This window comes from Vombatus ursinus, unplaced genomic scaffold (genome assembly GCF_900497805.2).
Source record: "Vombatus ursinus unplaced genomic scaffold, bare-nosed wombat genome assembly UNPS02014772.1, whole genome shotgun sequence".
In the NCBI taxonomy this organism is placed as follows: Eukaryota; Metazoa; Chordata; class Mammalia; order Diprotodontia; family Vombatidae; genus Vombatus; species Vombatus ursinus.
The window spans coordinates 13,453,333-13,480,511 of NW_020954550.1; the positions used below are offsets into that span (position 1 = coordinate 13,453,333).

At 35.3% G+C, this 27,179-nt stretch overlaps 1 protein-coding gene across 1 annotated transcript in view; it reads right to left on the bottom strand.

The window, feature by feature from the left end:
• Nucleotides 1-27,179, bottom strand: part of IPO11 (importin 11) — a 216,045-nt gene that overhangs the window by 91,197 nt on the left and 97,669 nt on the right. Inside the window, exons 21-24 of the mRNA XM_027863585.1 lie at nucleotides 20,855-20,970; nucleotides 16,653-16,729; nucleotides 5,718-5,797; nucleotides 4,695-4,775 (exon numbers count right to left, since the gene is read on the bottom strand). Coding sequence (XP_027719386.1) covers nucleotides 4,695-4,775; nucleotides 5,718-5,797; nucleotides 16,653-16,729; nucleotides 20,855-20,970 — 354 coding nt within the window. The remainder of the gene's footprint in view (nucleotides 1-4,694; nucleotides 4,776-5,717; nucleotides 5,798-16,652; nucleotides 16,730-20,854; nucleotides 20,971-27,179) is intronic.

Below are 27,179 nucleotides of genomic sequence, written 5' to 3' on the forward strand. Positions count from 1 at the left end.
AGTCATGTTTTGCTCTAGCTATATAACCATCTTTTTTCTGATGACATTCCTTTTCTGTGTTTGTCCTATGTTGTAGCCTATTTACCCACCATATACCTAAAGGCGATTTTTTAAAAATTTGCTGTTACCATCTGGGTATAGGTGTGTTTTTAAAAAATAAATTGAACACATCTATGTTTTGCTGTTCAAAATAAATACCTTTACAGAAAACTCACAGAGTATAATGGTCTAGTCAGAAAATTAAACGATCTCTTCTCTGCTTTTCATCTCAAATTTTCTTTATCTTCATCCTTCCCTTCTTACCTCTTGTCTTACAGGAAGAAGAGTCCCTTTTTTTCCATTCTAAGGCTTACTCCCTACATGTATTCCCTTGATACTCTTCTATTTTCCTTTCAATCAATTATCCTCTTATATCTTAAATCTCCCTTTCTACTTATTGCTAGAAATATGCTTCAGCACATCTTTCAAAATTTTTTTCCTTATAACTACTAAACCTTACAGCTATGCTTCCCAATCTCTCTCTCTTATCTAACATGAGGCAAAATCTTCTGAAGTATATTTTCATGTTTATACAGTTCATTCACCGTCCATGCAATCCTTGAAGCCTGCCTTTAAACTCCAGCTTGTCACTGAAATAGTTTTCTTAAATCTTTCTTGGTCAATGACCAAGTGACAGATAACTTTTTTCAATTCTGATCTTCCTTGGTTTCTCAATGGCACTAAATACTGTTTAGTTTATCCTTTCTTTTCAAAGACTTACTGCATATTGCACCTAGTTCTGCTACTGCACTATCCATTCTATTGTGTTGTCTTCTTTTTCCTTCTTCTTCAAAAACACAGAATCCTGACTTGAGTTCAGACTTTGCTCCCATTTCTATATGAGCAGGTTTTCAATTTGAGACATAACTCTAAGGTCAGTCCATATTCCAAAAAATAAGGGTTATTTATAATGTCAATGCCCCTCCATCATAAATACCCTAGACAGAATTTCTCTTTCATTTCCTGATGCCGCCTACATACTACCAGTTCTTCAGAAGGAGTCAGGGGAGTGTGGTGTTAGATAGTAGTCAAAGAAATGAGTTAAAAGTCTTCAGTTCCTGTAAGGCCAAGCAATTTGCTGGCCACATGCCCAGAGAGTTGGCATGAAAAAGATGTTTTATAAACATTGCAGCCTATAAAAATATGAGTTATCATTATTAGTAGTGAAGAATGCCAAGAGGAAGTTTGAGACTCTGAATAAATGCCACTGCATTTTTTAAAAAATCTATTGATTTATAGAACCGTATCCCTCTTTTTCAATGTTTCTTCAATACTTCCTACTCAGCAACACCCCTGAACTTCTATATCATGTCCCAGAAACCTCTTCTTCCTGTAGCCCTTGAATATATACCTCATTGGTACTTCCCTGCAAGATCTAATCAGCCTTGGAACTCCTCTATACCCTCCGCTCCTAGGGTGCCTTCTTTCTCTGTGACTGGAGGGTGGACACAGACCTCTCTAGTCAGAACCTCTTTACGGAGGAAGCACAGGTCGGCCACCCCTTCACTTCTCATCCAGCTGCTTTCCTTTGGGTTTTTCTATACCACGCCCCTCTTCACAGCACCACCATTACCTCCCCACCCTCTGCCTTCTGCTTCTTATTGTATGTTGTCTTCCTGCATTACACTGTAAGCTCCTTGAAAGCAGGGACTGTTTTCTGCCTTTTTTAATATTCCCCAACACTGAGTATAGTACCTAGCATATTCTTGTTGTTCAATCATTTTTAGTCATGTCTGACTCTTTCTGACCCCATTTGGAGTTTTCTTGGCAAAGATACTGCAGTGATTTGCCATTTCCTTCTCCAGTTCATTTTATAAATGAGGAAACTGAGGCAAACAGGGTTAAGTGAATTGTCCAGGGTCATATACTTAGTAAGCGTTGGAGGCCAGATTTGAACTCAAGAAGATGAGTCATCCTGATTCTAGTCCCAGCACTCTATCCACTGAGCCACCTAGCTGCACCTGGCATATAGCAGGTGCTTAATAAATGTTTAAGGATTGATCATTAAGTTATCAGAAGTGGTCAAATACAGTCATTTCAATGTTGCCTTAATGAAAACAAAACTAATCCAGATGCATGCTTTTATGTAATAATATTTTATTTAATGCAGCTGTCAAGGAAATAAGGTAAAAGTCATTTAATTAGCTAAGAGAACCTGACTTCTACAGAAAACAACAGAAAAAGACAAATACATGTAGAACCATAACACTTTAAAGCTGATTACTTACGATATCCACATACACTGTTTTCTCTATTTGCAAAATGAATAAATATAAATATAATACTTGTGTGTAACATTTCTTTCTCAGCTAAGTACTCATTTAAAGGGAGACTTGAAAAAATTGAATAAAGCCCTGGAGGGTGGACAGAGACACAGATGGGGATGGGGGACTGGGCAGGGGGAAGAATGAACAGAAAGACAAAGACTCTGACTATAACTTACACTGAGTTAATAAGTAACAAAGACAACTATTTCAGCTTCATCATTACACTGTGAACCCCAGCATTCTCTGGGATTTTCACAACAGATACATTCAAAATATTAATGCTTCCATTTTTTAGATTCCAATACTGAATTCAGAATACTGAACAGGCTTTTGGGGTAAGGGACAGCATGCAGCAGAGCAATTTGGATATGTGATTTCATCAGAGCACAAAAATTCTGATTATAAACTCTGTCTCCATTAATGAAGATGTCATTTTTTTGAAGTAAAAAATATATACAGCCATATTCTGAGAACTATCAATAGTTACAGTGCAAAAGAAAGTTTTATGCAAGCCAGGTTGGGGCAGAATCTCCCTTATTAGGGAAAAAAAAGTCTAATTCCTTTCTCTGCTAAGGTAGAAAATGAGAAACACTGACTTCAGTAGAAAGAGATACACATAAATACAAGCTTAAGCAGAGTGAGTGTGACAGCCTGTATATCAAAATGGTAGACTAACAGACTTAGCAGTAGACTGGAAGATAATGAGTAGTATTAAATGGAAAGCTGATCAAGGAGAGGGCTATCAGGATATATTTGGGGTCTCCTGGATGCACTGGTATGTATGTATTTCCAAGATACCTCTTTAAAATCTATTTTTGTCTGTTTCTAATATTATCCCCAAGCCTCAGCTCATTCTGGATTTTATCCATTGTTAGTATATGTCTGTGACACTAGGTATTCAAATACTAACACGGCTATTGAAAGGAAAGTGCTTAGTAAAACACAAAGTGTTAATGGAAATATGAGTTACTATCTTATTACTGATTTGGGAGACAGGGGTATCAGTTCTCTCTTAATCATATTTCTTCCTAGCAACAAAAAGAGAGTAGAACAATTACTTTGTATTGAGGAACAAGAAGGTTTAGAGTGATGTCTGGACAGTGTGGACATAAAACCCAGTTAGCTTTCAGACTAACAAATTCTCCTCTGAAGAGTAGGCTTTCTTCTGACCCATTTACACTGTCCTCCAAATTCCATTCCTGACTTGTATTGCTCTTCTATGGTTTCTGACTCTCAGGTCAATCTGATATAATCTCACCTCTTAGATTCTCTTTCGAGATTACTCTGAAATCTCATTGCCAGGCTTTGTCTCAACATGTCACTTCTCGTAACAATTGTTAAACCACGTGGCACCAGGGCTATATCTCTCATAATTGTCTCCATTGACTTCCAATGCAACCCTAGTTGCCAAAGCAGGGTGACTCAAGCTGAACTACAACTTCTTGGATTCCTTTAGGATTATAACTGTCACTAATCCGTATGTACCTGAAGATACATCCTCAGGGCATCTTTCCTTATTTTAAGATTATTCTCCTTTATAGAAATAACAAAAGCATAAATGGGATCTCAGTTTACAACGTGATCTTTAATATCTGTTTGTCTTTTCCTGGAAATACATTTTAAAAACTCTTTGGAGGCAGGCACACTGACACACATAACATTGCTAGCAAAAGAGGAAAGAGAAAAATGATGAAAAAAAGACATAAGAATTAAAAAACACAAGATTCCAGATCCATATAATTCTAAATAGAAGGAACCACTGTGTTCAATCATAGCACAAATAACTCCCTTTCATAGTGAAAATACCAAATTATGATCATGATATCATTATAAATGAGCCATCGTAATATCAAAAAAACCCAACATGCTTCCTCTTCTATTGTTTTATAATAAGGGAACTGTGATACTTTTGATTTAAATTTCCCTACAATGTGATTAAAGTAATAAGCAATTAATTGTTAACAGAGAAAAACTCCAAGCTAAATGGAAAACTCAGCCAAAACAATAATTCCTTAAGGGTTCTCAACAGTCCAACTTCTATTATATTAAAAAATTGTTTGAATCTTCAAAAGAAAATTGGCTTTAAATAATTCTCCCCATTATCTTCTGCTTCATGCTCTATAGTATGTTATTTGGTGATTTACGTTCCTCAATTTTATCTTCCTTATGTGCCTTGAAATGTGGATGGTGTATAAAGTAAATATTATAAATGACACTCCTACACTTCTCTGGGTATATTATGCTGTAGCAGATTATTTTATTAAGAACTATATGAACTATACTGTACTCTCACAGACACTCATTCTAACTGACTATGAAAATCCAAGTTTATATGGTAGAAATAAAGAAAAAAATAGATCTCACGTGAAAAAGTTGATAGGACAATACCTTAAGCACTTGAACTTGTCCTTCGGTGGTAATTTCCTCTAACAGCTCGCAAAATGACTGACACAGACCTACTGCATATGTCTGAAATTCAATCAGAAGCCAATGTATATGCATATTATAAATATATGTGTAATCTCAAAAATTACTAAAATGCATTTAGGAAGATCTTTATTTGACAAAAAACAAATACGAAAATGCAAATTTATATAATTTGTAAATACATTATTCTGTGAAAGATTATTGCAATTTTTCACAGTATTAAATCATTAAACCTACTATAACAGTTCTTATATGCATAAAATAAATAGCATACAGAAATAATATTTTTTCTCTCAGAAACAGATTAGGATTTTACTCTTGTATACTACTCATGCTTGTAACATTATAAATGCTGTACCATAATGCCATAATAAACTGTTAAGAACTTTCTCTTGCACTCAAGTGATATAAATTTAGTGTTTATGTCAATCCCATTTAAAAAAATATATATAGTAGAACAAAGATTCCCAATCCCTTGCTCGTACTCTACTTATTTAAAGCAATAAATTAAGCAAATGTACTACACTAAGAATTTGGACAGTCTCCCTGAGTTTCTCTTAACAGGTTTTGACAGGTAAGTAAATTCTTCAGACAGGCTGACATGTCTTTCAAAAGAAAGGATTAAATGTGAAAGTAAAGAATACTACTTTAAATTTTTTAAAAACTATGCTATTTTAATAACTATTGTACAAAAAGAAAATATTTTTATCCAGTAATTCATTCTGGATATGTCAGGAACTTAGGCAACTGTATGAATTCTCATTTGTCTAAGGAATAAAATTAATTCTTCTATAACCCTTCCTACTAGAGAATAATTGAGAAAAATTAGTTCCTTGTGTCAAAAAAAAAAGATCAGTTAAGAAATATATTATTAATTATACCGAAAAATGAATTGTTCTTACAACTAAATTCTACAAAGTCATTTACTGATTTCAAAGAGAAAATATAATCATTTCTTACTATGCAACCATTACTGCAACGTACCTGTAAAAATTCAGTTGACGACAAAAAAATATAACCATTGATGATCTTAAAGCAGGTTCTGAGATTTTCTGAACTTAGTTCTGCCAAAACAATGAATTTCAAATAGTTCAATAAAATGTCAAGTTGACCCATAATTGCTAAATAATTTAAAGAAATTCAATGAAAAATAAATGACTCCTGTGTTCAAAAGTCTCTTCTGAATTCTACTAAGTAGCATGGTTTATAGTTAAATATTTTAAATCTTGTTTCCTAACACCAGTCTCCTGTCTCAAGAGTCTTTGCTGCAACAATCATGCCATGCCATATCAGTCTTCTTTATCCACACATCTGATCATGTCCAAATCTTTAAACAAATCCCTGCTACCCACTAAATAAAGTTTAAATCCTTTAGTATTCAGGGTCCTCCCCCTCTCTGGCACTACCTAATTTAACATTTACAGCCTTACCTTCTTGTACTACTCCCCATAGATCACTGTGTACCCCACATACTTATCTTTCCATTTTCTGTGTTTTTCTTTATGATTTTCATGTTTTTCCTTTCCTGGAATTCCTTTGGCCCACCCACATTACAGGAAGCCTACCTACCTTTTAAAGCCTAGGAAACTTTTCATAATCACCTGAAAGGCATAATATTCTTTCCCAGACTGAACTTGTCTAAATTTGTTGGCAGTGAAGCCATACACTTGCCACATCTGGCAAAAACTGACTAGACTGTAAACTCCACAAGCCCAGGACCAATATCTTCTCCAATTCCATAAGTCTTTCAGACTCTAGCATAATGTTTTTCACATAGAATTTACATGATTTTCATTATTTAATTGTTTAATTGGTGTTCATTTAATAGACATTGACAGGTTCCTATTTACATGCCTTCAGATTTAAAGTCATTTAGAGTCAGTCACATGTTTGGAAGCCACCCTTTTTTCCTTTCCTTGGAGCCAAGTCTGCACTTGATCTGACTCCTTCATTTCAATCAAAACTATTACTTCTGATGAGCCCAAAAAACATAAGGCAATTAGACAAAATTCATTGTTTTTAGTTTCCATAAAACTAAAAGTATGCTCTCTATGCAACAAAATATTACCAAATCTACTATATACGATCATTTATAATGGTTACAACAATTGTACATTGCTCAACTAAGGATTATACTTGCTTTAAAATATTATTTTAATATAATAATTTCATGCTAATCATAAATAGACATTATCTGGCTTCTTGTATGCTTTATATGTAGTATTTATGTCCTGTTTAAAATATAGTAGAATTAAAAGGTACCCTACTACCTGATTGTTACATTTTTCCAGAAACTTAGATTCACTAAGCACTTTCGAAATCACAATTATCCTTTCTTGATGGCCAGTATTTAAAGGAATTACAATGTGTTGTCCAAAATAGTCAATAATTTAAAGTTACATTCACAGACATGCAACCCCTACCACTATATTGCCAATTTACAAAAAATAAATAAATAAATAAATACAGCTAAGTGAAAGAAGGACTTAAATGAGGAGAGACCTGTGGCAGAACTCCCACCAGCAGACTATTGCAATGTTCCATGCATGAGAAGATGAGGACTTGCACCAGGGAGGTGGTAACATCTGAGGAAATGGATATTATGTCATGTCATGTCATGTCATAACAAAGATACTATATGTTATAAAGGTAAAATCTGACAGGTTTTGCCACAAGATTGGATGAGGCAGATGAGAGAATAAGGAGTTGAGTTGATGTCTAGATTACAAGCCTAGGGAATTGAGGAGAATGGGAAAATTTGGAAAAAGAGAGGATTTGGGGGGAAAAGATATTAAGTTTAGTGTTTAAGATGTCTACAAGACATCCAATTTGAGATTTCTTGAACTGGAAATGGGAGTTGAAGACAGAAAGTGAAGATAGGAGACTAGAGGTCAACAGAAGCTAAATAAGTAGATTTGAGAATCATCAGCTTAGATATGACAATTTAATCCATAGGAAATGATAAGATCAAATGAAGTAGTATAGAGGGAGAAGAAAAGAGAGCTTAGTACAGAGCCCTGAGGGTTAGTCACAGTTAGGACATGATTTAGATGAAGATCCAGCAAAGACTGAGAAAGAGTGGTCAGATAGGCAAAAAGCAGATTCTCTGCTGGAGGATATGAGATAGAATGGGATCAACTGTGTATGTAGAAGGTTTGATTTTGTCAAGGAGATGAGCTTCTTTTTAACCTCTTCTTGAGAAACGGGTGAAAGCAGAAATAGTGACAGAAAACATCTTGATAATGGAGGATAAGGAGGAGAGAAAAGGAAACTCTTGATGCAAGGCTTCAATTTTTTCAGCAAAATGACACAAGGTTCTCAGCTGAGAGGGTGGAGCAGAAGAAGCCATGGGAAATGTGAAGAGGGAAGAAAAGGTTTAGAAGAGTTGCTGTGGTGAGTGAGATAGTAAATTAATTAGGGAGGTGTAAAAGGACTGGCTAGCGACAGTGAAAATCCAGTTCAGATTGTGTAACACAGACCTGTAGTAGACCTTGTCAGCACAGTTTTAAGATTTTTTTCTGCCTTTGTTCTGCAGCATGTGCTTGGTAGCAAAGGTGGCAGATGGTGAGAGTAATCCAAGGCTGAGGCTTAGTAGGGCATGATTGGCAATCTGATAAGGAAGCAAGGGATTCAAGAGGACAGTGTAGATAGAGCTGAACTAGTTCACCAAGGGGACAAGATGGGGAAAGGAGAAGGGCACAGAGGTGATGACCTGGAAGAGAACTGAGAGGTCAAGCGACTGGAGGTCATTGAGTAGATGAAGAAGTCTAATTTTGTAAAGAAGAGTAAAAGAAGAGGAACGTGAACAGACTGTAGTCAACAAGGGAACTTCAGAGTTCATGAACATGGAAGAGGTACGCTTGTGTGTGATCAAGGATATGACCAACTTGGCATGTGGCTGAGGTGGGCTGGAGAAGTAGGTCATGTAAAATAAGTAAACTGAGGAACTGGAAGACTAGGGTGTTTGAGGAAGTATCAGCACCTATAGTGAAGTCCCCTAGTTTGAAAGTAAGAGTCAAAGAAGAGATAGTGAGTCAGGTACTGAACTCCTTGAGAATGAAGTGGAGTGTAACCTGGAGGTCTGTAGACAACAGCTATCAGGATTTTGATTGAGTGGTAGATGTGGACCGAGTGAAATCTCAAAGGGAAGATTACTGAGTGACAGTGGTAAGAGAAGCAGCAAGTGGCAACGTGAGAGAAAGATTATTCCCACTCCCCTGCCTAGACCAATGAGTGAGTCAGGAAGAATAAGTGAAAATAAGTGAATATGGCTAGTGCTGAAAAAGGTGGCCAGTGAGGCTGTGTCACATTATTAGGAAGGAGCCGAATCTCAATGAGATCTAGAAAATGGAAGGAATAGGAAAAGAAAAGATTTAAAATGAAAGCACATCGGATCAACTGGGGAGAAAGGGAGCCCACTGAGACGCCTGAGGCAAATAGAAGGGGGCAGCATGATTATCAGGGAAAGCATATTAGGCTTGGAATCAAAAAAAGTTGGTTCCAGTCCTAGGTCTGAGATGTACTAATAGAATGACCATGGGCAAGAAAAAGAACCTCTACAACTATTTCTTCATCTATAAAATAGATATAAAGATTCAATGAACAAACACCAATGTACAAAGCACGGAAGCATATGCTAGGGCTACAAAGAGAAATCCTAAATTCCAATACCTTCTTTATCCTATTTACATGACTGAGTTCCTTTTATTCTTCTTTTTCTTTTTCCTCTTAAGACCCTCAAAATAGAACCATCCAACCCCAGGAACTTCCCCCCCCCCACATTTAATGTCACTGCAATACTTTTTGAAGACATTAAGGTTAATGTCAATAATGCCAAAGTGACATTGTTTCTTCTCTCCTATGACAACTAAGCTTTTTCATACAGACTCTTCCAAATGTTCAAATAAATTTGCCTTCCTAGTTATCTACTGAATCTTGTGTTTGCATCTCAAAGTTACTATTCAGTTCTGGTTTGTTTTTTTTATCAGAAATGCCCCAAAGTTCTCAATTTTTAAATAATAATTATTAATAACAGACCTCAATAAAGGTCTATTTTTTCCCTGTTAGATTATACCCAATTTGGCAAGATAAATTGTTGTAATTAATTGTTGTAATCTCCTATCATTTGCCTTTTAGGATATTACATTCAAAGATTTCATATTGTGTAATCATGACTGTGAGTTCCTCAGTACCTTAACTCTTCATTTTGTGGACTTATAGTATTTTTCTTTCTCACCTGAAAGCTCTGGATTTTGGTATGGACAAATTGTAGGGCTTCTTTCAGGGCGTTATCAGTACATTCAATTTCACTTAACCCTTTGGATTTAGTAGTTGTGAACAGTCCTCATGTGTGGTTTCCCAAACTATAGTGTCAGGGAATCTGATCATTTTTAAATTCTCTCTCTCTCTGACCTGTTTTCCTTTTTGATAATGTATACTTTACATTTTATTTTATTTTCTTCAGTCTTCTGATTTGGTTCTAATATACCTTGCTGTCTCATGAAGTCACTGATTTCTGTTTGTCTATTCTAATTTTCAGGAAGTCCATTACTTAGGTAACATTTACAACTCTCTGTTCTAAGCTTTTTTTTTTTATCTCCTTCAAATTCATTCCTCCAGAAGAATATTTTTTTAATCTTTTGCTTCCTTACTTCGAGGTATTCATACAGATCATCCTTATAGAAAATCTTATTTCTTCCTTTGAGTCTCTGCAGTTCTCAAAGAATTACACTCTCTTTCTAGGTTGGATTGCTGCTTATCTCTAGATCTATGTGTGTCTATGTACCTCAGCTCACTGATTTCTCTAGCCTTGGCTGCTGAACTGGTGCTTTGTGCCTGGACCATGCTCTGCATCCTGCTGGGCTTTTGGATGCTTGAACAAACTGTATCACCTAGGTTCCGGCACTGAATTCTACCTTCTTAGGTTAGATCACTTGGATCTTTGAGGTTCTGAGCCCTGGATCTTCAGGCCTTCTATGGCATCTCAGGACAGATAACTAGGGACCCCAGAAGCCCTGAGTCTGGGGCACCATGAGCGCTGCCACCAGTTACTTTCAATGTCTTCAGTGTGTATTTCTTAACTCACTGGGCCTTTCATGGGGGAGCCCTTGTCTTTTGCTGTCTCTCCTAAAACAGAGCTTAGCAAAATACAATTGTTTACAACCAAGCTCTCGTCATCCTGGGGAGACTGCCAGCTTGTTTCCTATACTGATGATGGCTTTATTGGTGGTGGGCCCCTGCAGCCCTGCAGGATTCTGACTACCTTCTTATGTAGTTCTGAAATCAAAGAAGTCGCTTTCTACACTTTCTCAATGAATTGCCTGATCATTATTCGATCTGGCATGATTTTTAGGTTTTTGCTAGAGTAGATGAGTGGGAGTTAGACTGCTTTCTTCCATTCAGAAAGCCTTCATGGCCAGAAGTTCCAGGCAAACTTCCCTATTTGCTGTTGCCCAGATATAGCATTTTATCATTTGTTTCCTCTCCTTTATACAGGTTGTTTCATATGCGTAGAATGAACTTGCTTCTAACCTCTACCTTTCAGAATTCTTAGCTCTCTTCAAAATTCAGTTTGTTCCAGCTCCAGCAGTATGCCTTTCCTGATCCCCGATGTGGTATCCCAATGCAATTTTTTAAATTTACCTTGCATATACTTTAAATCCACTTATATGTTAAAAAGTGACCTCCTTGAGGGCAGAGACCATTTCATTTTTGTCTTTGTATTTCCAACAGCTACAACAGTGCCTATATTGTTCTGTAACCTTAAAAAACTATTACAAATTTGAGCCAGAATTACAACACAGGATATTATGTACACTTTTAGATTCAGTAAGACAATATAATTTTTAAATCTTTTAACTACATCCAGTATTTTAAAAGGCTAAGGTGAACTACACTATCCACCTTCTAACAAAGTGGTAATAGATTCAAGATGCAGAATGTGACATCAGTTTTTGGAAATGAATAGCAGAGAACCTGGTTTTGCTTGACTATGTATATCTGTTTAAAGAGTTTTGTATTTCTCTTTTTTCAAACAGGGGAAGTGACAAAAAACACAATCTAATGGGGGAGAAAACATGCAAATCATTATGTACACAGAGAGAGATACAGAGTAGATGGGAGGTAATCCTAGAAAGCAGGCACTAGCAGTGGGGAAACTTGGGAAGGTTCCTGCAGAAGGTGGGATTTAAATGATTTTAAATGAAGCCTGGGAAGCTAGGAGGCAGAGATGAGGAAGGAGAGCATTCCAGGAATGGAATCTGGATACAGGGAATCTGGGAAAAGAACAACAAGAAGGTCAGTGCTGCTGGATCCTAAGAAGGAAAATAAAAGTCTAAGAAAAGGGCTAGACTGTGTAGTCAGTCTAAGCATTTATTAAGAACTTAATATGTACCAGGAATTGTGTTAAGCACTGGGAATACATCCCTGCCTTCCAAAAGCCTACACTGTGATGGAGGAAGACATAAAATAAAGGGGGGGGGGGGGGGGAGAGGGAAGGGAAAGCATAAACTGGGAAGAAAAATGAAGAGTCAGCAATGCAGCTGGAGAGGGATAGAGACATCTTTGGCCTGGGCCTCCTTTTTTAAGGGAGGTTCTAGAAGGAACCAGCCACTCAGAAGGTGAGGCCACAGAAGCTTCAGCATATTCCAAATGAGAGCAGTATCCCAAGGCAGGAGTGAGATTCAAGGGTGGCAAAGTCCTGTGGGGATGAGCCACTAATACAGCCTGGAGAAGGCTGAAGGACTTTAAATGCCAAATGGAGAGGTTTCTATTTAACCCTAGAAGTAACAGGGACTCACTGGAGTTTTTTGAATAGGGAGGTGAAATAGTCACACCTACATTTTAACACTAGACCTAACCATCAGCCCTGCTTCTACACCTTCCAGACCCACAAGCACTGGCATCTGACCTGCTGATGCAATCTAACAATCCCTAAACCTTGACATCAGGCAGAATGCTGCTGGTGCTTAGGACTTCTGGGTCTTTGACTTTGTTCTGGTGCTGATCTTTCTTTTAAGTTCCCTAAAGGAGAAACAGCTCATTCACATTTTATAGATGAGAATAAGCCCCAAAGTAGCAGATGACACCTAGAATTCAGAATTAACCAAAAAAAAAAAAAAAAAAAAAAAAAAAAACAAACACTTTGGTACAGATTTCATAGTCTCTCATGTATGCTCATTCCCACTTTATTTCTTCTTCACAAAATTTTACACGGATCACACACAGCAGGACTGAACAATAAAAATATGCACTAGGTACAATGTGGGATACAAAGAAGTACAGAATACAGACTTGGCTTTCAAAGGGCCTGCTACCTACTTAGAGAAACAAGATAATCACATAACCAAAGTATCATAAGGGTTTAAAGAGATCATAGAGCTGAAATTCTTAACTTTGGGTCAACAATTCCTTTGGCTGTCAAGGGAAGCCTATGGACTCTTTTCTCAGAATGTTTTTTTTTTTAATGCTTCCTTAGATTTTAATTAAAAACACACACACACACACACACACACACAATAATACAAAGAAAAACTCAAATACAGTTATCAATTTTTTTTCCAAGTTCACAAACCCCAGATTAAGAATTCTTTAGGGCTTTGTCTAGTACAACCACTGGGTTAACAAAGGAAATACCTCTACCACATTCCAAAGAAGTATAGATCTACCTTCTACTTGTTCATTTCCAATGATACAAAATTGTTAGAAGACACTACATTCTGTTTCTGAAGAGCTCTAATTCTTAGACATTTTTTCATACACTGAGCAGAACTATGTATCTATACCTCTTGCCTACTGTCCTTGGTTCTCCTTCCAGAGACAAGAATAATTCTATAAAACCCTCCATGACCACCCTTCAACTACTTGGCAAAATGATTCTGCCTTTCTATGACTTCTCCTTCCAAGGCTAAATACAAATACAGGTGAACAATAAATAATACATGAGAAGTAACAGTTCACTACAACAAAACAAATACCACAAAGCATTACTAAAATAATTACACAGAAAATTTGCTAAAGAAATTGAAAGAAAAGATACATGGTTTTCAAAGAATGCTTTTAGGTTTTTCCTAAACATCCCTTTTTTGACCACCACTAATTTCTGAAGAAATGTAATGTCTGGGTCTTGTAATCTGAGTAGAATTTGGACACACAGAGAGGACAAGGGTGAAAATGATATGGAGGAAAAGATAAGGCATGTCAGTAGAGAGGGAATAATAAGCCAATTTCGCTAAAGGGGAGGCTACAGAAAGTTGAATAATTGAAAATGAGGCAAAAAATTCAAGAAGATTTGCCTTTCATTTTCATAAAATAGCCTCATTAGGAAATAAACTCAAGAATCACACTAGCAATGTGTTCCTTTGAGCAGAGCAACAAAAACCAGGCACTAGAAACCTCACGATCTGGGTGAGGGGGATTGAGATTTCCCCTAAACACAGGATCAAAAGATCTATAATTAGAAGGGGCCATATCTAATCCAAGCATCTAATTTTTCAGATGGGCAAATAACTTAAGAAACTAACCCCACCCCACCCCTCAATAGTGTAGACACATATTAACAATACTAAAATTAAAATAACAGAAATATTGCATAATAGAAAACTAATGGAATATTTAAAATATTTTCTGCTTTTCAAATAGTTTTCTGAAATCACAGGCTACAAAACTATTTTCATATTTTAAAATGAACACTGGCCTAATCCTTTAGATATTAACTTCTTCTTATTGTTCTCCTGTCATTTAAAGTAAATATACTCAGGACTAACTAACCTCAAATCTTCAAGAAAATCAAATAAAAACGAAAAAGTTGATAAAAACCACACCGAAAAATAACCATGATACCATGAATACTTCACCATACCCAATCTGAGCTTGTTAAAATTGACCAGAGTACAGATATGTGAGAGGGAGGAGCAGATATATCTATGCTGTTACCACTCCAAGGAGGGGGGACCAAACCTCTCAAAGCAGACCATTCCTTTATGACCTCGGCAAGTCAGAGTCTATTGGGCACTCAGCTTCTCATCTGCAAAATTGGCAGGAGTAGGGGGCAGAGGCAAAGAGATGTTGTTAAACTAGAGGAGCTCTAACATCCCTTCCAGTTCCAAGTCTACAATTCATGGACTACAGGCATGGTCATAGAGATGAGGAAACCACTTACAGGTTCTCAATCCTTGACACAAGCAGAATGGCTCTGCAGGAAAGCACTACAAGCTGGAAGTAGCACTGAAATTCAACATCCATGGCTTTTAGTAAATCAGGATTTACAACTTCTTATTTCAGCAAAATTATCCTATCATAGCTTTGTTCTCTGAAGCTGCCCATGATTCTCCTTTTAGGTCATGGTCATTTTTCTCATAGTCACCTATACTCATTTTCTTGCTCATCGTTGACTATCTGTAAGGTGGGGGTGTGTGTGGGGGTGTGTGGGTGTCTGTGTGTGTATACTCACAAGTTAATAAAGATGCCTTTTGAATCTGAAATAATTGTCAATTTTCACTAGTTTTAAAGCACAATTTCAACAGCAATGTTGACACTCACAGTCAATGATCCACAAAACACAAGAGTCTTCAGAATATATAAAATCCAAATAATAGAAAAGAAAGACTTATAGCTGACATTTGTCTTTTACATTCTAAAATTCAGTAACTTTTTAAATAAATGTACCATATTTAAAGATACCTGGGATAAAAAGACAGAAATTAAACCATTCCTGCCCTCAAGGAGACTACATATTTTAAGGAGAAGTGAATACGTTCACAGATAAGTAAATATGAAAGATATAAAACATAATATTAGAAATTTTCTAAAGGGAGAAAAAAACAATCTGAACTGTGCTTTGAAGGAAACCATAGGGTTCTAAATTTACAAAATTCCTTTGAATACATAATCAAACTCCCACCTATCTTTCCAGTCTTATTTGACCTTCTTCCTTCCTGCCCATGACTTTCTCTATTTTCTAAGCCATACTTAACCAGGACCCATTTCCTTAACTCATATTAACTTCATCCACAATTGTGAATTTACAATTCACATACACTGAATAAACTCTAGCCAAAATTACCATGGTCAAAATTCACTTATTTCAAGGTCTTTAGGCAACATTTCTTCCACGCATCACAATGATCAGATTGAAATGATCCTTTCATGAATATTTCTGGAGTATCTGTTTTAGCATTCCTAATGACTTAGTACATTTCACTTTCCATTATAGTTATTGACTTATCACTTAACCAGATCTTAAAACTCCCTGAGAGCAGTTACTACAATAACTGTCATCATTGTATATTCAGCACATCACATTGTGCTTTAGAACATGAACGATACAGTGGAAGGAACACTGGATTAGGAGTCATCAAGCCTAAGTCTGAATCATAGCTTCCTTAGCTACTAGCTATCTGACTTGTGGGCATGTCTCTTCATATTAATAAGCAAATATTTCCACTTCAGAAAAGTAAGGGGGTTGTATACTAGATAATCACTTTCTACCTTAAAATCCGATAGCATACAAAACATCTGCTGAATTTTAAATTTTGAATCTTTCTATAAAATCAGGAAACATGGTTTGTTTGTTTCAATTTTCTCTTTTCCAAGATTCTTAAACAGTAACTAATTGATGACATAAATACATCAGTTAATGATATTAACACATACAAAAGACATTGATTAAGAATTTAACAGCTAAAAATGTTTCATTCAATGTTTATTAGGCAATTTAAAGTCCAATTTTACATGCTGTAGTTTTATCTTTATAAGCAGAAATAATAAACCCAAGGAAAACTTTGAAAATTATTCAAATATGATCATGAATTTTTAAATATCAGTAAAGTTACAAAAATGAAAATAATAATTTAAAATCAACAATGGCTGAAAAACTGATTGTAAATATAAACGTTAAAAATTTTATATGTGAACACATACCAAGAAGTGGGGACATGTTCTGAAAGATTCTAAGCAGCTCTGGTGTAAGACATGGACTGTTCTCCAATGTCACTAACCTAGAAAAAGATAAAATAAAATGCAAGTCATTTTCCCTTCTATTAAACATATTTTTTAAAATTGATAACAGATATAAACATAATTTCTTTTCCCAGGAGTACTGAATATGATCCACAGCTGAGACACAGCACATAGTGATGAGAGAGATAATCTCCCTAAAAAAATTTCAGAACTCAAGAATGCCATATGTACACACATGCGTAAACAGTAAAATAGCAGAAAAGGTGTTCCCCAGACCCATCAAAACTGGTTTGTTTTTTTCTAATACAAGATACTTCCTAATTTTGAGGATTATCCCTTATCATCTATAGGAAAAGATTCATTGTATTCAAATATCTGACGAGATAATAATTGTAAAAGCATTTAACATAGTACCTGGCATACAGTAAATGCTAACTACTATTTTTGGCTGCTGTTCTTGTTATAATATCCAGATATAGATCAAAGGATCACAGATTTGGAACATGAAGACACCTTACAGCTCATCTAGTTTCATGTAACGAATTAGGAAACTAAGTCAAAGAAAGATGAAAATTTATACAAATGGCAGTTTAAAATAACAGATTTGAGCTTGGTGGGGAAATCAAGGATGGACGTACTGTCTGGAAATCATTCACCAAAGATTAATACTAGATGTCATAAGTATCAAAGAGACTGTAAATAGAGAAAGGGAGAGGAGAGGATGGAGGCACCTCGAATGCTTCCCAACTCTGACCCCATCCACTTGCATCTAGAGCAGAGGGGGCAACACAGCAGTGGAAAGAATGGGGCCAAGACCTCCAAGAGCAAAATTAAGTTTCTTGTTCTCACTACAAAATGTTGAAAATTACAGAATCCTAGCATACTCCTAAAAATCAATTTAAACATGACAATATTTTCATGTATTTGCATGATTTATCTTTATAATTCAGATCAATCTCTCATTTTAAAGTTTTTATATTTTTTTTACTATTTGATGCTTCCTCTTTATATGTTGTTTACATAATAATGGTTTAAAAATACAATAGGTTGAACTTCCTTTACTTTTTAAAATAAAATTCTCTGAGAAAATTTGCAGCATACAGTAAAAATTCTATTTCAATTCAAACATTTATTAAGCATGTAGTATATATAAAGCACTGTTAGGTAGGTCCATAATATAAACAACAACAAAGGAGATTTATGTTTTAGGATTAAGATTTAATTAGAAAAAATGCCCCAAAAAAGAAGTAATGTGTAACGTAACATTAATGATTGTTTGTTGGTATCTAGGGGAGGAAACACAAAATGGAAAGGCCCTAGGGACCCATTTCCCTAACTTTTCCTACCTCACTCTTGCGTAATGGGACTTTCTCACCCCTACTCATGAATGGGTATATTTTGAGTTTTTGTCAAAGAAGCAGGACTTGGGAAAAACATTTTCTTCAACAATCAAGCCTATTTCCTTTTTAAAAATAGCTGGCTTTTCTTAGGATGCTGATAATCTAATGAAACTAGAGGATTATATTTGTTATCCTTCTCCAGGCTACACTGCAGGCTCATCTCCACAGGACTTTCTCTCTTCCCTTACTCCCTGCTTTGCAGCTCTCTTTTATGTGTAGTATTCTTGCATTAAAATGTAAGCTCTTTGAAGGCCAGGACTTTCTTCCTGCTTATATTCCCAGCACTGAGAACAGCACTTGGCACATATAAACACTTAATAAATGCTTCTTGACTGACAGAAACTACATGTAGGTATAAAAGCCACAGGCTGAGAAACAATTCTATTGAAGCTAGGCCATTAGGAGGTTGCTGACAATAAAAAAAGTCAGAACCACTCTGAGTTTCTCTATGTGTAAAACAAGCAGCCTAGATTAGATAATCTTTGCAGTTCTATTCAGTTCTAAAATTCCATGATTCAATGAAAAAAAGTTATTAATGTGAAAATCTGGTAAATTTAATTAATTAATTCTACTACTATATTTTTAATATATCTAAAATATTCTTTTACAAATAATGTTCTTACATTTTTATTGCTTAATTTCTCCAGTTATATTTTCAAGTAACCTGATAATTTTCAAGAATATATATACACTAAGTAATTAAGGAATCAATGGTACAACATGCTGTCCTTTAATCAACAAGCTCAAAAATTCTATAGGTAAACGAAGCACAAATGAAAACATTACATACAGCAACATAGAATTAAAAATTAAAAGACTCTCCATTTCTTGGCTGCAGGAATTTTCTTTGGCTAGACTCCATACCTGGAAGGTACTCCTTCCTCAACTTGGCCTACTGACTTCCCTGGTTTTCTTTAAGTACCAACTAAAATTCCACCTTTTACAGGAAGCCCTTTCAAACCTCTCAATTCTTAGTGCCTTCCCTCTGTTAATTATTTCCTATTTATCCTGTATATAACTTACTTTTGTCTATATTTGTTTATGTTGTCTACCCCATGGAAGAAACTGTGTCTTTTGCCACTTCTTATATCCTGTACCCCCAGCACTTAACATAGTGTTTGGCACACAGTTGATACTTAATAAATGTTTCCCGATTGTTTATTGATTAAATGTCAAATAAGAAAATTAAATCTGATACTGCAATACAGCAAAACACAAAACCTTTTTTTTTTTCAGTTTCTATCATATAACAAGAGAAATCTAATGGCATATCATAAAGGTTCAGTTAGGAATATGATGTAATGATACTTGATAGAACAGCTAAATTTTTCAAACCTTTGTTAAACAGGTTTAACTATTAAGAGCTCAAAATCTGCCTTAGAAAGTTCTTTGGTTATCTCTGTTCTAATCAAAATTATCTGCATTCCCATCAGATAAAGGGAGACTGAGGAGAGAAGAGAAGAGTCTTCTAATCAATCTCAAATATCCATCTGGTAGCCCAGGGCACACAGTTAACTTGCAGAGGCAGCATGTGAGTAATTTTAAATTTCAGGGACAATCATCACACATGACATTTGTTGGATACTAGCTCAAGTTTCAGCATTACATTGAGTTACATTCTTTGTTGTGCACTAAATTCTACTTTCAGCTACACCATAACTTCTCAAACCTTCTCATTTGCAACCATCTTTCCACAGTTGCTGCGATAAAAAGAAAGGACAGTGTGAAAAAACAATGTGGAACAGGTAATGAAGGGAGTGGTATCCAATCTGATCCCAAGATTTGAGAGATTGTGCAGTGCTTGAGAGGTGCACACATTCAATTAATAAGTAACTATGGTTATTTAAGAATGTAAAAAATTTTCTTTTAATTTATGAGTATAATTTTTTCAAAAAGATTCTAAGTTGTTAGGATATTAGGACCCATTAAATTGTTTAGACTTAATAAAAGGCATTTCTTTTGGTCTGGGTAAATTTGAAAAAATTACTGAGATACTAAGGAACACAATTAACCAAAAAAGATTGGGAACCTCCTTCCACAGAAAGAATGTTGCCTCTATTGTCAAACTGGGTCACTTTTTGGTTTGTCTTTAGTTAAATATTTCTCTCTGAAGAAATGGCTATGGGGGCAGCGAGGTGGCACAGTGGATAGAGCACCGGCCCTGACGTTAAGAGGACCTGAGTTCAAACCCGGCCTCAGACCAAACACTTGACACATGTAGTAGCTGTGTGACCCTGGGCAAGTCACTTAATCCCAACTGCCTTAAAAAAAAAAAATGGCTATGGTGTAAATATAAAAGCTGTAGATAAGACTTTAAAACACACACACACACACACACACAATCATTTCTTCCTTGTAGCCATGTGGATTAACAGATCAAGAACTTTGAATTAACAAATTGAATCTAATGAGTGTTAATGAAGTTATTTTTGTTTATATTTGTTAACCCTCCCAGGAAAGCAATATATGTCAACAATAAAATTAAATGCTACTATGCCAAGAAAAAAAACAAATCACTATTGGATCAAACCTTGTGTTTCAGACATATCTCAGAACTCACTGGATTAAAGAAGTTAAAAAATAACTTCTGTATATCCTATAAAATCACATTCCAACTTTGTTAACCTCTCATGAGAGACAATCTTTGCATAGAGGAATTTATTATAATCTCAATATACTCCCAAAACGGCAAGTTCCACAGAGTAGCTAAAGGAGGAAGGCAGGAATAAAAGTAAAATTGAGACCCAGAGTTCTTCCTCTTACCACAATTCTAAACCATCTTCCAGAAGATAAACATGTGGTGGCTGGGAAACATCTGTACTCAGCTGAATAATGGGGAGCAGGAAAGGATACAGGTTCTTGCTGTCTGCTCCTAATCCCTAAAGGAAGAATAAATAAAACTTAAGATACTCTAAAATAACAAAAAAGAACAAAAAATTCCACACAAATCAACAACAATAATAAAAATCCTCCTAAAAGCCAACATATATTGAATAGGATATTCTTTAAGTTAGTCCTATTCACAAATACCAGTTATACCAAGTCACTTCTCTTGTATTTTTTACAACTGTCAAGTAAGTGTGCCAAAAGTATTAGTATAATCTAATGACAATTAAAATAATGTACCCAAACTTGGATATGCTTAGGTGTTAGGAGCTTCCAAATGTATAATTTTTTTAACCCACTTTTTTGTTACTGGTTAAGTATTCAATTTGCTATTTTCTGTCTCTATAACCTACACCTCTAAATAAAAGATTTCAATTGCCTAGAATGGGAAGGAGCAAGTATGGAATGTCTTTAACAAGTACAGATTGCAACTAGTTTCAAGATGAAGAGAAGTATTAGTTCCTCTGTTTCAGAAAATTTATGTCATTTGTTCACGGTCACTTGACTAGTAATCAGATGTGAGATTTAAAATCAGATATTCCCTAACTCTCAAGTCTACACACTAACCACTGCCATGCTGCCTGTCAACAATAAGAAACGATCAACTAAAAATTCTGCTTGTCTAATTGGACTGAATGAGTCAACTATGCATCATGATTCATAATCTTGTAATTTACAAAGAAGTCCAAGAGAAAAATGGGTAAAGTTTGAAACTCTCACGTTCTATCATAATTTCTTTAACAGAAAACTGAAGTGAAGGGGATGGAAATAAAACTTCTACTATATTATATGCATAAAAATGGATGGTTTTCATGTTAAAGAATTAATGTGGTAGCTTTTAGATCCATAAAAATCCACATTAATAACTGGGGGAATGTTCTATTTTATTAAATTATTTAATGTACTATACCTATAATAAATTACAATTTCATAAAATGTATCATGAAAGTTATCTCCACCTCTTTTATTTGGAGCTATACATTATATTAAATCCAAACTTCAAGAAGAGAGCATATTAGAAAGAAACAGAAATCATCCTTCAAAATACTGAATATGTCATGCTATTTTATTCAGATGAAATATGTTTAAATACCACAGATTTTTAAGGAAAAGATAAACAGTAATACAGTAATTTGAGCAGGAAACATAATAAATTTTAAGTTACCCAATGTCAAGATTCTGAAGGAAAAGCACCTCAATTTTTAATGGAATAAAACTGTAGTAAAATAGCATTAAGAAAAAATATCCTAATTTACATTATATAGCGGGTCAAACACGATTTGCCCAAGAAATTTTAACGTACTTGCTCATTTGGGTCACGTCTCAGAGTTCGCAAAGTAAGTTACAGAATAACTGTTAAAATTCCATTTTAAAAATATATAAATCATGAAATAAATTTTCCTGTTCAAATCCAAAAGGACACAATCAAGTAAAATCTAAAATTTTCAAAGTCTTGAAAGGAGATGAAACTATGACTCCCATTACAGATAAAAGAAGAAAATCTGTTAACAAATAAAAAGTTGACACCATTTCACGGATGAAGAAATTTTTATCCACTGTAAAAGAACACAATCCCTCAGTTTAGATGGCACATGGTTAGCTGAGGTAAAAAGCTGAGTGCCTCTCTGAATGAAAAGAGAGGAGGGCTTCAACATATTAAGATATCCATTACTTAAAAGAACTTGTCCAAGGTTAGGTACACAATTACAAAATTGTAGAATATGCCCAATTTGAATACACTGGAGGGCACAGAGATCTAATTCAGGAATCTGTCTAAAAGACAACTACACTCCAAAACACAAAGATATTGTGGTAGCATAAATGAACAAAGATTCTTTAAACTATAAAGCACCAATATTTTATGAAAATTAACATTTAAATGAGATATTTATAAAAAAAGAAATATTTTTAAAAGAAAAAATGAGATATCACTTGAAAAGTGAACTTTTACAAAAACTAAGGACATCACAATGACCACACATACCAACTTAGCTTATTAAAAGAAAAAAATCATATATTCTTTCAAATTTGCAAGTCTATTTTTATCATAGTTGAGCTCAAAAAATTTTTAATTAAAAATGAGTTTTTAAAATCAAGTCCTTTCAATAACAATGGAGATTATTCAGGCATCTGTATTAACAAATATGAGTCTAACAATTTTTATTGTGAATACTATTAGGTTCTCAATAACAGGTGAACTATAAAAGATATCAGTTTTTCACAGCATTAAAAGTTAGATGATCTAAAGTAAATTCCTGTGAAGAGAAATCTCAAAGTTTACAAAAAAACAAAAGTCAACTGAAAACATAATTTTACATAAAATTTAGAATATTTTTGTCTATTGGGATTTATTCTAGTATTTGCCAATCTCACTTTCTCATTCATGTAAAATTATGTTACGACAACAATGGTTTGTTCATGATTTAATAATATGGTATATTTCACTACTCTTTCTATATGTAATCAAAATAACATAGAAATCTGATCCACCTAACTGGAAATTCAATTTTAGGCAAGTCAGAGTTTCCCAATTAGTTTAATAATTTGGTATTACCTGCAGAGCCAATCACAAGGGAGAACAAGCTATTCTCTTACCCTTAAGACCATGGGATCAAATTCAGAGCCACGAAGGGCCTTAAATTCCGTCAAGTCCAACTCCTCTATTTAACAATGAGAAAACTGAGGTGGAGAGAGCTTAAGCACCTTGCCCATGTAGTCAGTGGCCAAGGCTATACTAAATTACACCAACCCTTCCTTCATCATGGATGAAAGCGATTCCAAATTCTCAACACTCCTCAGAAGTCATAAGCCAAGTCGAATGCATGCTGAAGAAAGGCTTGGTGGCAGACCACGATCTTCAGGATCACATCCTGACTCATAAGCATGCAAAATGCCAGGGTGATGACGATACCCACAAATCCTTCAAGTTTGATACAGTGAAAAAAAATGAAATATTTGAAGTCCCTCTCTCTAAGCCTCCGCTTCTTATCTAATAATGGTTGGACTATCTATCTTAAAGGTTGTGAATAAAATTTTAAATGCTACATAATGTAAACTATTATAGTTTTATAGAAAACACCGTGATGTTACACTAACAAAAAACAATAGTGCTAGGAACATGTGGTTTTCTATTTTAATAGTGCAAGATCAGATACTTCTTATATGTATATGTATGGAAGTGAAACAATAAAATTTTCAAAAGAAAAAGCACGTCTTGCTTTAAGAAAACTCAACTGATAAGACAATATTATTTTTTAAAATATATTCTGAGACTTTTTCAGATATTTCACTGAAATAAAGAAATATCTAATCTAGATAATGAGATGAGAAATAAGAGGCACTATTATACGGTGAATAAGGCAATAGACTTAGAGTCAGGAGGCCCTGGATTCAAAACCTACCTCTGACATGCAGTAGCTGTGTGACCCTTGGCAAATCACTTAACCTTTCTGTGGTTTTATCCCCTGTAAAGTGGAGGTGGGGGACTACACCTGATGGCTTCTAATGCCCCTTTCAACTCTAAGACTATCTAGTTGTTATCAAATCGTGATAGATTTGTGGCTGAAGACAGTTAAATAACCATGTTAAATAGTTGTACGGCAAGATCCACTGTATAGGGCGTCTTCTCCTTTCCAAAGTAAGCCTGGGTATTTGAATTGACACAAAGCTAGTCTATAATAATCTACTGCATAACCATTTAGCTTACTAATGCAAAAAAGAAACAAAATAAAGAGCCTAAAATATAACATTCAAGAGAAATGTGAATATTTGGACTGGTAATAAAGGACACAAGCATATATGTAAGGCCAGGAAAAAGTACAGAATATCAGAAGAACAAAGAGCACTTACTATATCCCTGCCCATAGGGAAAGCAGAAGAAAATTTAAAAAAAAAAAAAAAATTGGAGAAACAAGATTAATTTCACTTGTTTTCACTCTCTTTCTCTCTTCCAGACAATCTTCCTTCTCAATTCCCACCCGAGCTTCTCACCCCCCTTCCAAACTATTTCTGTGCTATGTGGAATAATTTTCAGGCTGGCCATAGGTGGCAAATCTTGTTTGGAGAATTTGGACACAATTTCTCCACTGCTCAGAAGTACTACAATTCAAACTATTAGTCTCCAGGAGTTTGGGACCCAGTGGGTCCTGGTATCTTTACTTTTCTGTCCTATTTTCCACAGTTGAGAAAGGAAAAAAGAGCACAAAGATTCAATCTCAAGGAAGAGAAGGTAAGAACCTAAAGAAAAGAATTGAAGCAAAAGAACTGAATAAAGTAACTTGCTAAGTAAAACAAACTGGTAAAAACAAATAAGAAACTATGTGAGAAAAGGAAAAGGAAGTAGGGCTGACTATAGAGTTGTTTAGACAAATGAAAGGAAGTTGGGAATAGCTCTCAAGTTGATAAGAAGTGATTAAAGTCTGTAAAGGCCCTACTGAGCAGCTGGCTTGCTACTCATAAGTTTAAAAAAAAAAAACAAGGTCTGCAGGGACTTGAATTGAGTAAGTGGGGTTTGCATTTCTGGCACAGCCAAGTGACTACTATCTATGTTCCAAATATAAGATGGTCTCCCTCTAAGGAGAGGAGGTGAAAGGACCTAAGGGACAGCTCTCCAAGACACAAGATATCCATTAACATTGCCTACTGCGTGCCCCACTCTCTGCTCAGCACTAGAGGTACAAATAAGAAAGTGCCTACCTCTCCAGAGAGTTCACAACTGAAGGCGGAAGACAGCACACAAAAGGAAGCTGAAAGGCAAGGGGGAAGGGAGACGGGGAAGAAGGGTGCATCATCTTCCCTGGAGGCAAAACCAACCAGAACCACTGATGGAAAATGGAGTTGTAATTGGTAACTACCTTCTCAGAGTTACTAAGGTACTATTTATCAGTCTGATAACAATAAAGGCCCGTTACCTTTCACGAGACATGTACACAAGACATATTAGAGAATCTCCCATAACTTATTAACATGATTACTACTGACTTCTGACATAAGCACAAATGATGCTGCCAGAAGGAAACTAGAAAGTAATGGTGAATACGACAAAGTGTTGAGCAAGAAAGTAAAGAACCACAGGGACACAGGCTGTTTATTTCCCTGTTGCTCAGTGAAATGGATGCAAAAGGGAAAAACTGATCTGAGATATGAGCAGTTAACTAAAAAGACGGTGATGGCATATAGAATTTATATTTCTACACCAGGGATTTAAAACACAGAAAAGCATATTTCTGACCAGATATGGAGTTCATATAACCAAAGATGGTAAAGATCAGCTTGCCTGGAGTCTTTCAATTCCAAACAAAAGGGCTTTCAAATAAAAAGAATACAGAGAGAGAGAAAATTCCCTATATATAATCTACCAAGCAAGATATTGTGATACAATGAAGGAACAAAAATAGCACCTAAGACACCTACAGGTTCTTAAGAGGCAAAATCCCAAGAAGGGAGCCAGTAGGAAAGTCTATGTTTTCTTTACCTATTACCTTGGTGTACTTGAAATGAGAGAACATAAATGGTTAACAAGGAGCTGGTATTTAAGGTGGCAGTAAGACAGCAAATAGCTGTTCTTGAGGAATCAGTGAATTCTGAAAGATCATAGAGAACATGAGATGCACTTTTCCAAGAATGGAGAATAATATTAATATTAATAGTAAAAATTATTATTATAACAGCTAACATTTAAATAGCACCTATTATGTGCCAGGCACCATGCTAAGTGCTTTACAATTATTATCTCATCAGATCCTCACAATAACCCTGGGAAGTAGGTGCTACTATTATCTCAATTTTGATGCTGAGGAAACTAAGGCAGACAGAGATTAAGCGACTTGCCTGGGGTCACACAGCTAATAGGTATCTGAGGGCAAATATGAAACTCGGGTCTTCCTGATTCTAAGCCCAGCACTCTATCCACTGTGAGAAAGTCGAACGTGTCAATATTCAAAAAGGGGAAGCAAAGAATCTGTAAATTAAAATCAACTACAGATCATTAAAGAAGGAACACCTAGAAAAGGAAGAATTGATTGGAAAGGATCAGCATGACTTCAACTAGAATCAGCTATGCTATGTTTATAATCATTTCCTTTTTTGACAGGGTTAGTAATCAATCAGTAAGTATTAATTAAGCACCTACTCATACCAGGAACTGTGTTTAAATGCTAAGGATATAAATACAAAAAACAAAACAATACCTGCACTTAATGAG